Below are 14,165 nucleotides of genomic sequence, written 5' to 3'. Positions count from 1 at the left end.
GCTGTAAGTACTGACAGTGCTCAAAATGTTATGTTTGGCAGGTCTACAAGTCCTGAACACATACCCCAACCAGAGATGCTTGCTCATTTCACATTAGAAGAGCTCATTATCAAGCCCTGGTATGGAACCAATCAACTGTTCTCAATGCAGACCTGCCTGCACCTTCTGACATGGAATGGAAAGTGGCAGATGACACACCAAAGCCAGTTCTTATTACCCGTGATCAAATTCCTCAAGCTTGTATTGAGTTCATTGCTTGAAGTGTACATCTGGATGTAGGACCCTCAGATGTGAATGCAAAAAGACAGGGCTCTTATGCACAGATATAGATAATGTATATGCGATAAAAGCGTTACCAGCTGTATGAACTCGAGGCAGTAAATTAACATAAAATAAAGCAAATATTTCAATCTATATTATTTTGAAACGATTATATAATAGACAGTTTATGGATTTAGCTTCTGTCCTGTAAAATGATTCCAAATATGAAATTAGTGTACTGTATTCAGCAATAGTTTTGCAATTATAACCAACGTGAATTATTTAATAATTATCTTTTTGGCGAAATAGTCAAGTTAGAGTGAGTTTTTAAATGCTTTTTTTTTCTCCTAACGGAGCACACATTTGGATTAAAAGTTATTTATCTTTGAAAAAAGTGTTGTAAATTTAATCTGTTACTATGCTACACATAACTTTGATAAAGAACCCCACATATTTTTGGATAATTGTAATACTATTACATATTTATATTAGAAGTATAGTAATTTGGCGGCCATTTTGTTTTCCGCCATTTTGACCTACAAAAAATCATTTGTCAGATGGCCAACATATATTTTTGAATTCAGCATACCCAAATTATACTAAAAAAGTATATGGGACCAAATACTAACAAAATGCCTGTACCTGTCACATTTATTGAAATCTGGACATTTAATCAACCATTTATGGTTTGGAAAATCTTGATTAGTCCACACATTCTGTAAACTACACTCAACAAAAATGTTTTGGATATGTTTTATCCATTAGAAAGTTTGAGAATTATTAAATTTTCTAAGTAATATAAGTAGTAAATAATCCTTTGAAATATTCGTTGCCTTAAATCATTATATAAGTCACACTTTAAGTGGAAATGCCTTTCATCTTCAATATCATTTTTTGTACAGTATTTGCATAATTTATTATTAAGGTCTTCGCCAATAAAACGGCCAGTTTCCACTCTAAGGGCTAGGACTCCACAACGGAACTCTGCCATGACTGAGCGTTCTCTTCTAGATAAATTAAGTTTAACATAAGTTTCTATTTCGTAATTACGTTTGAACAATTTATAGGTTCTCAGTTTCGGCGAATAATTCAGTTTTTCCGGCCACTCGTCAGCATAAAATCTAAATAATCTTCGTTTTGCCTCTGAAATATCAACTTGGGATTTATTCTCAAAATTTTCAGTCAAATTGATACGTTCGAAAACTTGCCGAATTTCTGAACACCAGTTACTATTCATATTAACATTTTCATAATCATACTTAAAAACTCTTTTTGTAATTCTTGTATCATCAGATGCAAGCAGTCTATTCCATAGTTTCAGCATATTTAGCCAACGTCTCTGTGTAGCTGGTAACCAGCCTATATCTCCGTTTATTGCTAGAGTTGGTGTGAACCGATGCACACCGAGGAAAAAACCGAATAGCTCTGTTTTGGACCGAATCAATGGATGACTGGGGTTTGAACCCCCACACTGAGGAGCCAAAGTCTAGTATTGGAATTACACATGCATTATATAATTTTTCGTAAGTCTCAGAACCAAATTCCTTAGCGTTGTTGACTTTTGAGCAAATGCCTCCAAGTGCGCGGCCTGCGCCTGTTGAAAGCATTTTTGCTGACACGAGTAGTCCAGTTTTTCATGAAAAATTACTCCTAAATATTTATAGGTATCCACTGTTTCAATGATATTGTCACCAATGGTAAATATGAATTCAGTGCGAGGCCGCCTTTGTTGTCTAAAGTGGACGACTTTCGATTTTGTTGTATTAATTAATAGCCTCCAGCGCTTACACCATTCATGCATTGTGTTTAACATCAATTGTAAGTCTTGATCGTTCTCAGCTAGGAACACAAAGTCGTCAGCATATAACAGTAATGAATATTTAAAAGCTCCAAGTTCGACCCCCCACGTTCAACCTATTTATTTCAGTGGCCAGATCGTTGACAAACACGGAAAAAATTACAACTGGATGTACTTGACTTAAGACCCAATATATGTTTAACGTACTTTAATTAAACCTTTTCTAGTACACTATTGTTACCGTAACCCCAACACTCACATCCATATAATAAAATTGGCTTACACGTTTATCAAACAAATAAATTTGCATATCTATGGGTAATTGAAGGTGTTTTGACTTTTTGATCAGACAAAACACAGCTTTGGTAGCTTGGTTTGCAATATGAGCCTTTGCTTTCTACTGAATAAAACACCTAAATATTTGTATTCCTCAACAGTGTCTAAAGTATCATTTTCATAAGTAAAGTTATATTGTACATGTCTTCCAAGAAAAGACAATTTTAAACACAAGATTCTTTGATCTTAAATGTGTAATTAAACTTTCCAGATACAGAAGTGGAAACATCATCAGGAAAAAAGCAAGGACAGGGAATGCCATGTTCTTAAAAACAAAACCTCCGCAAAACAAAACCCACAGCACGCAGACGTGCATAGTTTACTACAAACACACACATGCATACAAAGCAAACACACGAAGACTAAATGAACAAATAAAGGAACACAGTGGGACACTGCCTTGGAACGGTCAGAGGCAAAAACACCACCAGGAAGCTTAAACCAGTTTATGTTGTGCACCCAACTTCACTCTTGCCCCAACCATGTTCCAAAAACACGGGGCAGCGTAAATAAAAGAAACCCACGCCAGTTGAATCTCTAACACTCGTAACAGAAACAAAAAGGCATGGCATGTAAAACGCATAAATGCTCAAGACTGGGTATAAATATATAAAAAAATCTTAAGAACCAAAAACGTATGTACTCAATGCCTTTACAGAAACAGAGCAACAAGAGAAACACCATTAAGGGCCCGACGAACTGCACTGAGGTTTTACATTATTACGCCCCCCCCCCCCCCCCCCCCCCCCCCACACACACACACACTTACCAACCACAAGAAATCAGAATTGCTACCATATGACGATCCGATGAGGTCTCGAACTCGCAGCAGTAAGAGACAAGTGATTTGGAGTCAGAAAACTGACCACTCATCTAATTTATATTGTGGTAGCCAAACGAAATTCAACCATAAACAGTGTGCGTGCGTGCGTGCGACAGTTTCGAAAATCAGCACATGAATTCAATATACTATATATGTACATGTTTAATGATATTTAATATTAAACATATACATACTAAATTAATGTTTACGTCTATCTGATAATGTTATCTAATAATAACAACCTTTGCTATTTTTAGATGTAATCTCAAAAAAAATCTTCAATTAGAAATTACCAGATATTTCATCCTTATGATTATTTTACAACTGAATAAAACAAATACAAACTTGTTCATCAAATCCATAGAATTCATGTTTTAAACTAAAGGGAAACCGAAAACAAAACAAACAAGAAATATCTTTAAAAATGATGGTCGGCGAATTGTAATAAGGAAAGAAGTTTATGAATTTTTCATCTAACATTAATCTTTCATCTAACATTTTTCAAATTGCAAAACTAAACACCGCACTTTAACAATTTAAATGGTTCTCTTTTAATTTTTCGCAAAGGTTTCGTAGGTTTGCAATTTTGTTTCTTTTATCCTTAGACGAATAATTACAGCAGTAGTTTGATGAAGATTCATGAAGCGGTTCATCAGAAGAGGTCATTAAACGTGTTTATATTTTTAGCTAAATTGGTCCCTATCCCCATTTGTAACAAAATAGCAGGAGACCTTACGACATTGTTACACATCGAGTTTGATAAAAATCCATTACATTTTAGTGGTTAATGCGAAGAAAGGCTTATCTACTTTTAGCTATAGTGGTCCCTAATAGGGCCCAAGTTCCTATATAAATAAATTTGGAAGAGGACCTTATAATGATGCTCCAGACCAAGTATGACAAAGATCCACCAAGCTGTTCATGAGACGCTGTATAAAGGCATTTCTAGTTTTAGCTCTAGGAGCCCCTAAAAGGGGTCAAATGTCCCAGCTGAACAAAGTTGGCTGCGGGCCTAATAAAGATGCTACAAATCAAGTTTGATTAGAATCAATTAAAGGATTTTTTTATTTATGTTTTTTATTTATTTCTAAAATAGGCCAACTGATCCCGCTTTAACAAATAGCATATTCGCTATTCATGAATCTTTGGAAAATGACGTCACACCTATAAAAAAGTGAAGGTCAAGCAAAACATACAATTGTAATTATTTCAATATTTCTGTTTCATAAGCAAAGTTTGACCGTAGTCATATCACATAGATAAACTGTATGCAGCGTACCTTCATTTCAGTGTAATGATATTCAGTCATTATATAGCATATATATAATAGAACAGATTTCAACTGAGTTCAATATTTGCATACCATACTAAAGAAAAATATTCATATATAATAAATCAGTTAAATAATTTATAACAAATATATCAAAGCAAACAAGTACTCATTTTAATATGCAATCTGAATAAGTCATAAAAGCATATTTTTCATATACAGACGACAATTGTAACAAGGAAAATCTTTTAAAAAGCACTTCTCTACATAAAAGACTCTTATCACACCCTTATTCATGTGATACGCAGACCGTATTCAGCTCTTTTTTTAATTTGATATATGTTGGTATTTGAACAGGTTTTTATCATATTTATTAAACTTACTTATCATTTTGAGATATATCAATATTCTTGCTAAATATACTGACCCAAAGTTAGCTTTAAAACTGTGAACAGCGTCGTTTAGGATAAACGCTTTGTCTACATTTCACTCAGCGTAGCACAATCAACAGAGTGAAAGAAATTGACACTCTCGTCCAATCAGGCAGAGTGTTGCATAAATCTTCCATTTTGATATATTATCTATAATGCGTTATCAAGTAGTTTGATTTGCAAACTGAAGTCACGTGGCATAGGTAACGAAAACGAATTTAGACGGCGTTCGCCGAAAAAGGCAGTCTGAAAGACAGCTAAATCCCCCGCCAATGTTATGGATAGTGAACGGGTCAACCTGATGGTATTGGGTGAAAGCAATTGACATTGTTAAGTAGATTTTATAGTCCATGTATGACGACACCAATACTTTAAGTTGTGACTTTTGCCTTGAGTCTGCATGACTGACTCTTAAGTTTTGCAAACCATCTCAACAAGGTGAACACTTGGCAGAAGTTTCAAGGAAATCCTTCAAGTGGCTTAGCAGTAAAGGAGCGGACAGGAAATTGAAGGCTCAAACAACATTTCTGTTGTGACCTTGACCTTGAGCTGGTATTATGTGAGTTTTGAGTTCTGCACACCGTCTTGATAAGAGGAATATTGCAGCTCAGTCATTTTAAAATCCTTCAATGGGTTCAGAAGATACAGAGGGGACAAAAAATGGAAGACTCAAACCTTTGACCTTTAGTTATGCCCTTGACCTTGAGTCAACATGATTGACTAAACAATTCTGCACATTGTCTTGATTTGGTGATCATTTGACCCAAGTTTCATGAAAATCATTCAAAGGGTTTATGAGATACAGACTGGACACAGAACTGAAAGCTCAAACATTTGACATTGAGTTGTGACCTTGACCTTGAGCCGACATGGCTGAGCACGATGATAAAATCGCCCTCCTGCTGCCATGAAAGATGTACATTATGGTAACCTCACTTCTTGACCAAAATTGCCTGATACTATGCTTGAATGCATTCTATGCTTCCAAAGGATCTTCATATAGATTTTATTAAATATCACAAGAGCAATCTTTATCTTGCTGTGTGGTGGCCGTAAAATGTCTCCCCGTCCCTGGATTCAGTGTGTTATCTCTGGTCCTTTAGGAACATAGGGTCTATTCAATATCTATGTGGTAGAGTTCAGATTAAACCGGTACCAAGTGACTTGATTACCTCTCGTGAACAGATTCGTTCACACCGAGTGCTATTATTTTGTTTGGTTGCATCATACATTTCCAAAAGATCTTCATATCGATTTTATTATATATCTGGCTATAAACATAGCATAAATTCACTTAAAATTCCATTAAAGGCCTCTCATTATTAAAAGCTAGTCTGAAATACACTGTCAAACATGTTCAGAGTTGTATGTCAAACGAAACTAGTGTGCGGCCAGTCGTGAATAGCTAAAATATTTTTTATCGTAAAAGACGGTAAGCCCGCCCATTTAGCTCAACAGGGAAAGCAAAAATCTGCGGATCTCGATATTGTGAGTTCGAGCCCGGAGCGTATGTTCTCCATGACGATTTGATAAAAGACCATGTGTCTGAAATCATTCGTCATCCACCTCTGATTCATGTGAGGAAGTTTGCAGCTACTTGCGTAGAACAGGTTTGTACTGGTACAGAATCCAGGTACACTGGCTAGGTTAACAGCCCGCCGTTATTACATAACTGAAATACTGTTAAAAACGGTTTAAACCCAAAACAAACAAACAAACAAAAAAGATGGTCATCGCAAAAGACTAGCGTACGAAATAATTTCTACGTTTTACCGTTTATCATTATCTAAGTTGCTTACCACCGGCACCAAAATTATTTTGCATTATAGTCATACCATTTCTGATTAATTTCAATTAATCTGTTTAAAATACTGATACATCTTAGCTACAATTTACTTTATCCTAGTACTGTTTATGTACAATAATTAGCAAATATGAAACGATTTGCTTTGACGAAACATTTACAAATACAGTAAACACCATATTGTTGTTATATATAACTTTTCTTCTATTCATGCAACAGTCCATGAATTTAACGGGATAGAAACTGAAGTGTGTCTGTCTTTGACACCGCGCCATATCTTGTGGTTGGAGTTGGGTTCCTGAAATTGAAATGCAGATTTGATAATTGAAATACTTGCAACAATCGAGATTATTCCTTACAGTTTATTTCTAAAAAGAAGTGTTCATCATTACAGGGCAAACAATGCTTTACTGCTCATGTACAGGCTCATTAAAACCGACTTTGTTACTATCTTAAATGGTTGTGTAATAAAGTTAAAGGATCTTCTTGAAAATGATATAAAGCTATTTTGAAAAAGTATGTACGAAAACTTTTTCTTTTTTCAAAAATAATATATGCTCTTTAAACATTATATAAATAACAGAAGTCAGCGATTGTAACGAGGAACATTACAACCTCAGAAAAGTAATAACGCCCGAAGAGCTAGCCGAAGATGTTACCATTTAATTGAAGGTTGACAATATATCATATTTACAGGAACAGGCCTTTGCTTTATTATTATAACGAAGTAGTACCCTGAGATATTTACCAAATAACGTTTGCGTCAAGAATATTATTCGAAACTAGGTATAATACTTATTAAGGAATAAGTCATTTTCCTTGTTTCGCTACGTTCATTTTTTCATTGATTGTTTACTTTAGGTATTATAACTTATTCTGACATTCAATGGAATTTAATAAATTCTAAACGTTCTGACGACATTCTGTGTTTACTGTTTCAGTATATATACAAATACCACACCGTGTCATCATTCCTTTTCAACGAGAATGATCCTTAAAATCTGTATTTACTACAACATTACAACTGTCATCTAAATTCAGGTGTTCAATGAACAAATTTAATTGTGTTATAGTCTTTCTAAAAGGTATTCATGCGATGCATTATTCGATGTCGGTATATTGTTTTCTTTATGCCACTATTGCTAAATTAAATGATGATAATCCGCTGCAGTACAACACTCATTACTTAATTTCTTGTACTTGGACCGAACATGTCGACATTAAAATTTTCTTATTTTCTTTACCAAAAGCGACATTTTTCATAGAAGATTTAAATTTTATCAGTGAAGTAAGTGTAAAAACATCATATTGTTTTAATAAGAGACTTTGGAAGTTTTGGTAGCATTGACAGCGGATGTCGGAATTACGCAAATTGTAACAAAAACACACACACATTTTGGACTTCTTGTCCTACCTTTCTCCAGTAGGTATATTCAGTTTTTCCTGTAGCTGACTAATCATCTTGTCTTTCTGGTCCAGTTTTTCAAAAACATCTTTGCAATATCTGTAATTAGTAGATTATGATTCTGATCTTCACAGTAATTGCTATTTCTGAAGGATAACTTCAAAACAAAACATATGAAGACTTCAAAATTGTAAGTAAAAGGAGAAAAATCTTGTCGTAATTTGTATCTTCTAGTTGTTTATTTGTATATTTTTTTTATGATCGGCTTTGCTGAATTTACAAATAAAACAACCTTTTAATTTCCAGCAGATCATTCTTTAGCCTTGCAATTTCTTCTGTATTTTCTTTTATGGTGTTGCCTGCCTGTTGTCTGGAATTTGATATGTGAACAGTGAATAGATTTTAAGAAACTCCATATATCAAACGATGTTAGATAAACGTTCATTCATCCTGTGATAGTTAAACGAATTTACCACTAATGCTACTCTAAGAAAAAGCTTTTTTTTTCTTGTTTTCTTAGTAATGCAGAGAAGCTAGTATCGTTTTTACAGTATGGCTTGGTGTTACGGTCGCTAACGCATAGCCTCATCTCTAACAAAAACTGCGTCCGGAATCCGACTCTTTGGCTCAGTGGTAGTGTTCATGAAAAAAGAAGGTAGTTATAAGTCATTATCTTAATGTGACCACACGCTGAACATGTCAACTTTTCAACAGGTAATATGAAATAGCAGACCACTGTTCGAATTATTAGACCAGGTAAAGGCACAGTTAAATAATAAACATCTGTGTAATCAATACCTTTTGAGATCTAACAGTTCTTTGTTCAGTAGCATTATTTCATCTGTTTTCTCTTTTAATTCACGTCTCTCCGCTTCTCTAAGATTTCTGTATTTATTTATTTATTTTGTTGGGTTTAACGTCGCACCAACACAATTATAGGTCATATTGTGACTTTTCAGCATTGATGGCGGAGGAAGACCCCAGGTGCCCCTCCGTGAATTATTTCATCACGAACGGGCACCTGGGTAGAGTCACCGACTTTCCATAAGCCAGCTGGATGGCTTCCTCACATGAAGAGTTCAACGCCTCGAGTGAGACTCGAACCTACATAGATGAGAGGCAAGTGATTTGAAGTCAGCGACCATAACCACTCGGTCATGGAGGCCCCTAAGATTTCTGTAAATATATATATTTTAATCAAGCATCCTATCAACAATAATCTTTTCTATTATTGACCTGATATGACGTACTGGCTTCAAAGGTATTTTCCTTAAATGCTTCTTGTTCGTTGTTCATATTTTAATACAGTTTTTCAAACAAAATTTCTACGGGTCTGGGAATCGAACTCCCGAAGTAAAATATGAATACCGTAGCCGCTCGGCCAAAGAGGAATCACTGACTCCATCGTAAACATTGTGTATTGACTTAATTTTATGTTAATGTTTCGTTTTTCTTCTTCTTCTTCCAGTTTACTGGCCATCTTCAAGTGACTGAAGTTAATTGCCAGGTTAAATGCGCTAAGAGAATAGGAAAGAGTAAAAAGTGTGAAAGTATGTATAGTGCGATTAAAAACAGACAAAGACAATTAGATAAAGAGCTGGGACAGTTGAGCACGGAATGACTCAACTGAACCGGCTGACATGACGTCTGGTGGAAGACTTTTGTTTACGTTTCAAAACGCTGCGATACTGTACGATACCTATACATATTAGCTGTATTGATTATTAGTAACGGAAGCAAAATATGCGCAGTTTTGGTTTGCTGTCCACGTGATGATAGTGTCTAAAAACTGTCCCGTCTCGTTCTATACTAATCACAAAAGTAAATCGTTGCAACGGTTGATAGAATGTGCATTTGAGAAAAACTGCGAAAACTCGAAATGTTCCCGTAATTCTGGAAACTAGATACTGATCAATCGTTAATTATCATGTAAATTTATGAAACAGAGGCGACATTTTGCCTTTCGGTGATAAATTATTTTAAAATTCACAATGTGTTGGTAAGTCGCTTTAAACTGGTAAGGAAAAATAAATAAAGATATAATGAAATATTTAATCATATTAAAGGGTGGTAATTGATATATAAATGAAATATATGATATTTAAATAACTTGTTTTAAATTTTACATTAGAAAACGTTAATTCTATACTTGATGCAGTGCTGCACTATGTTGCAACCAAAGTAATGCTGCATTTACCTATATACACCAACTTATATCTTGTGATCTGGGTTTGTATTCTACAAGTCTACAATTGTTTACAACAGTTTATATCTATCAATACCAATCATCTTACTTAAAAAACATAGTTACATTTTTGAAATAGTGGGAAAACTGATATAAAAACACATATATTGTACTTTATCATACAAAAGGGAGATAATCTCATGTACAAATAATAAAAGGAAAGATAAATTGCGTGCATATGACATTGACCTTTGCACATGACACAATGTCTTTTAATGGTGAATATCTATGCTAAATTATTTGAGCAAACACTGATGCATAAAAAAAGTTATAGACCAATTACCAAAACTGGCATAGTTTTTAACCGGACAAGAATCCGACTATGTTAACCTTAAACCTTTAAGTATGACCTTGACCTAAGTGCTAGTGGTCTGTGTTTTTATCATGACACGTCGTCTTGTTATGGAAAACATTTGTGCTAAGTAATTTCAAAATCCCTTGTTAACGGCAGAGTTATGGACCGGGCATGAAACAGACCCTGTAAACCATTGACCTCTAAGTGTGACTTTGACTTTGAAGCTAGGGTCCTGGGCTTGCGCATGAAAAAATCGTCTCATTATTGGGAAGATACGTGCCAAGATATTTAAAAATCCCTTCATGGTTATGGACCGGACACGAAGTGTGACGAACGGACAGACGGAAGTAAGGACGGGCGGAAGTAAGGTCGGACTGAATCTTTGAAAAAGGTAGAGGAAATAAATATTGGAAAGAAACAATTATTTTATCATAGTATCATGCTAGTATATAAATTTGCCATTTATGTCAGTCAAACGTTACCTTAACTTAAGGTGAGCACAATTGTTAGTGTGAAACAACAATCGTCTTGTTTTCCCATAAATGTCATGAATATCAAAGCTCTCTCCCTTTCAGTGAGGCAGTGTTCTAACGTATACTTTTATTTTGTTTAAATACCGCATCGTACATGTACAAATAATTAATTTTGAGTTGAATTTTTCCTTAATATTTAGTAGTCTCTCTTCCATAAAGCCAAGTTGTACACTTCTTTTCCGAATTATTTCGGGGGTAAATGAATAAGCTGACGCAGTTGTGCATTTTAGTTATACAAGAAGCCGCAATGTTTTATATCTAACATATGTACAGTTGTTGGCATCAAATATCATTGGACAACAAATAATTGCATTACTGCTTCAAATTTATTTATATACCTGTTGTTTTCACTGTCCCTTTCTTTCACTTTTGCTTGTTCTGTAACTTTCAACTCTTTTTTCAACTTTTGACTGAAAAGAGAATCTTCTTTAGGTTTTAAATATACCCCAAATAATAACAAAACTTGAGTTATCACTACCCCAAGACGTATTTTTGATAGAGAGAAAGTAAAGTGTTGTGATCATGACCTTGAACTTTAACTGTATCCTTGACCATGAACCTAAGAATCCTTGACTGTGCAGTCCACTTATCGTCTTGATGAGGTTAACAATTGATGCTAATTTCAAGTTGTTAAGAAGGTATGTAGTGGACATAGATTGAAATATTTATTGCTTGGAGCTAGTCGCCTAGGTTGTGCACTCTGCATGTCGCTATTTGACCTTTGGTCGCTTAGTGTGACCGTAACCTTGCACTTAGTTACCCGGATCATGTGCCTAGCACTTCACCTTAATGAGGTATACAAAGGTGAAAGTTTTATGAAAATCTCCCTAGCAGCTTAGAAGATATGTGGCGGACACAAAGTTAAGTTATTTGACCTCTGAATTCCAAGTGTGTCCTTAAACTTAGACCTAATGGTCTAGGTTGTGCACTCTGCACTTCATCTTGATGGGGTAATTATTGAAGCTAGTTTTATGAAATTCTTTCAAGCGGTTTAGTAGATATCGAACGGACAAAAGTTAAACTATCTGACCTTTGAGCTCCAATTGTGATCTTGACCTAAGACCTAGTGACCTGGTTTGTGACCTCAGACCTAGTGATCTGATTTGTGTGTTCGCACGACGTCTTGATAAGGTTGATAGTTGTCACGTGTCTTGTAAGATTTTTTTCCAGCGGTTAAGAAGATACGAAGCGAAAGGACAAACGGACAGACCAACGGAAATGCGTGACTCCAATAAAGCCCCTATATACTTTGTATTTGGTACTACAAGCTTGCAAGTACTTAGCTTAATTACGTTACTGATTCATTACAATAATAATTGTATAAAACAACAGTAGTTCTACCACAGGCTCTTGGTGATCTGTCAATAAATATATGTATAATCATTTTCCACCAATTTTGTACAAATATAACTTACTTATTTTTTATTTACTGAGCTTCCGATCCCTTTGGTTCTAAGCAGAACAAACTAAACTTACATTTCTGTTTCCCTAACAGGAATGTCTTTCTTTAACCTGGAATTTTCTTTTTCCAATTCTTCTAACTGCTTTTTCGTTACAAATTTAAGACAACTGGAAAAGAATAAGCAAACGGAACAAATGGTATTCTAGCAGCAAATTTTACAGTGTCGGGAGAGCGGAATTCCTATCAGAGAAATGGACGGTCCACATGTAATCTATAACCATATTGTTTTAGCGCGAAGTGGATTTTCTGGAAGATTGGAAATTCTCAATGTACACATTTGTCGTTAAACTGTATAGTAATTGCGTTGTTCGTCTCTGAGTTCCTTATTCTGCATGCACTATATAACAACATTTAGCAAGTAGAGGAATATTTCTATAAGAGGAAGAGCAGAGTGTCGGGGATTTTCCAACGTCCACATTTACTATACTTGTATACAACTATTATAGCCCTCTAGCTTTCTATATGTATCCATGCATCTGCAACAAACCGAATCTGAAGCTATCGTTTTGCATCCTGTTTTTCTTAATTAATTGTTAGATTAAGGATTAAGCATCCTAGCAATGGTCAGTAACGTGTTCGTGATTTAAAATTTGTTTACAATCTATAAAACTATACTTAAAGAAAACTTGAAAAATCAGAATATATTTTTATTGAGATACGTTTGTTACTTATTCAAATATACGTTTTTTTTTATCAATATTGCAATGTTAGCTGTAAGAGTACAATCTAACTAAATATCTCTAGACTGGCGCAAGTGCGCGCCTGTAAAATTTACATAATTATAGCCTATTTAAATATACTTTTTATGAACGCGACAATTTCTTTTGATTTCAATAAGTAACTGGTAATCTATTCCCAATTCTTGGAAAATGTAACGATGGTCTTTTTCATTTACTGGTATCAGAGTTTTGTAAAAATCCCGAGACGAATGAACCAAGGTAGACCAAACTGACGGTTTATACGGCAACGATACTTTTTTGAAAACTATTCAAACATATATTGTCAGTAGTAGCAGGATATTATAGTACAATATGACTCAAATTCCCGATTTTTCGAATAAGTAAATGACTGTATACCTATTCTTAATTCGTTGAACATATACAGCAAAACTTACTTGTGTTCTTCAATTTCAGTTCTGGCTTTTCGTAGTTCTTTGTCTTTCTCCTTTCTGCAATGATGTGGCATTGTGTGTTTAAAAACGACAGCATATCAATGAAACACTGTTAATGTAAACTGAACTACATATAGATACTGAAAGGATTAATTGATAAAAGTTACAGTTTATCATATCGACGTATATTGGCGCCATGACTTTTTTAAAAAAGAAACGTTTATGAAACTAACTATTTTGAATTAAATTCTTCTTTATTTCAATGAGTTCTTTTTCAAGGGATTTTACTCTTCTCTTTAAGTCTCGAGGTCTTTTTGGAGATCAGTTAAAAATGCTAATAACTTGCATGGATTTTTTTAAATGATATGAAAACAGAAAATATAATCGGTAG

At 34.6% G+C, this 14,165-nt stretch overlaps 1 protein-coding gene across 1 annotated transcript; it reads right to left on the bottom strand.

The window, feature by feature from the left end:
• Nucleotides 1–4,325: 4,325 nt before the first annotated feature.
• On the bottom strand, nt 4,326–13,848 carry LOC128552919 (uncharacterized). Its single transcript, XM_053533998.1, has 6 exons — nt 13,778–13,848; nt 12,678–12,770; nt 11,540–11,611; nt 8,421–8,498; nt 8,138–8,227; nt 4,326–7,021 (listed from the first exon to the last, which is right to left on the bottom strand). The coding sequence occupies exons 1-6, from the start codon at nt 13,846–13,848 to the stop codon at nt 6,952–6,954; spliced, it is 474 nt and encodes a 157-aa protein (XP_053389973.1). The 3' UTR covers nt 4,326–6,951.
• Between the last annotated feature and the right edge of the window lie 317 nt (nt 13,849–14,165).

This window comes from Mercenaria mercenaria, unplaced genomic scaffold, assembly GCF_021730395.1.
Source record: "Mercenaria mercenaria strain notata unplaced genomic scaffold, MADL_Memer_1 contig_3289, whole genome shotgun sequence".
Taxonomy (NCBI): Eukaryota; Metazoa; Mollusca; class Bivalvia; order Venerida; family Veneridae; genus Mercenaria; species Mercenaria mercenaria.
Note: the sequence above shows the minus strand (reverse complement) of the source record. Positions and strands in the feature narration are given on the sequence as shown.

Bases quoted from the DNA above. Each gene is read 5' to 3' on its own strand.
- LOC128552919 (XM_053533998.1), bottom strand. From the start codon at position 13,848: ATGCCACATCATTGCAGAAAGGAGAAAGACAAAGAACTACGAAAAGCC. The intron at 12,771-13,777 runs GTAAGTTTTGCT...ATTCTTTTCCAG, and splicing joins ACTGAAATTGAAGAACACAA to TTGTCTTAAATTTGTAACGA. The intron at 8,499-11,539 runs GTATATAAATAA...ATCAAATTCCAG, and splicing joins AGGGACAGTGAAAACAACAG to ACAACAGGCAGGCAACACCA.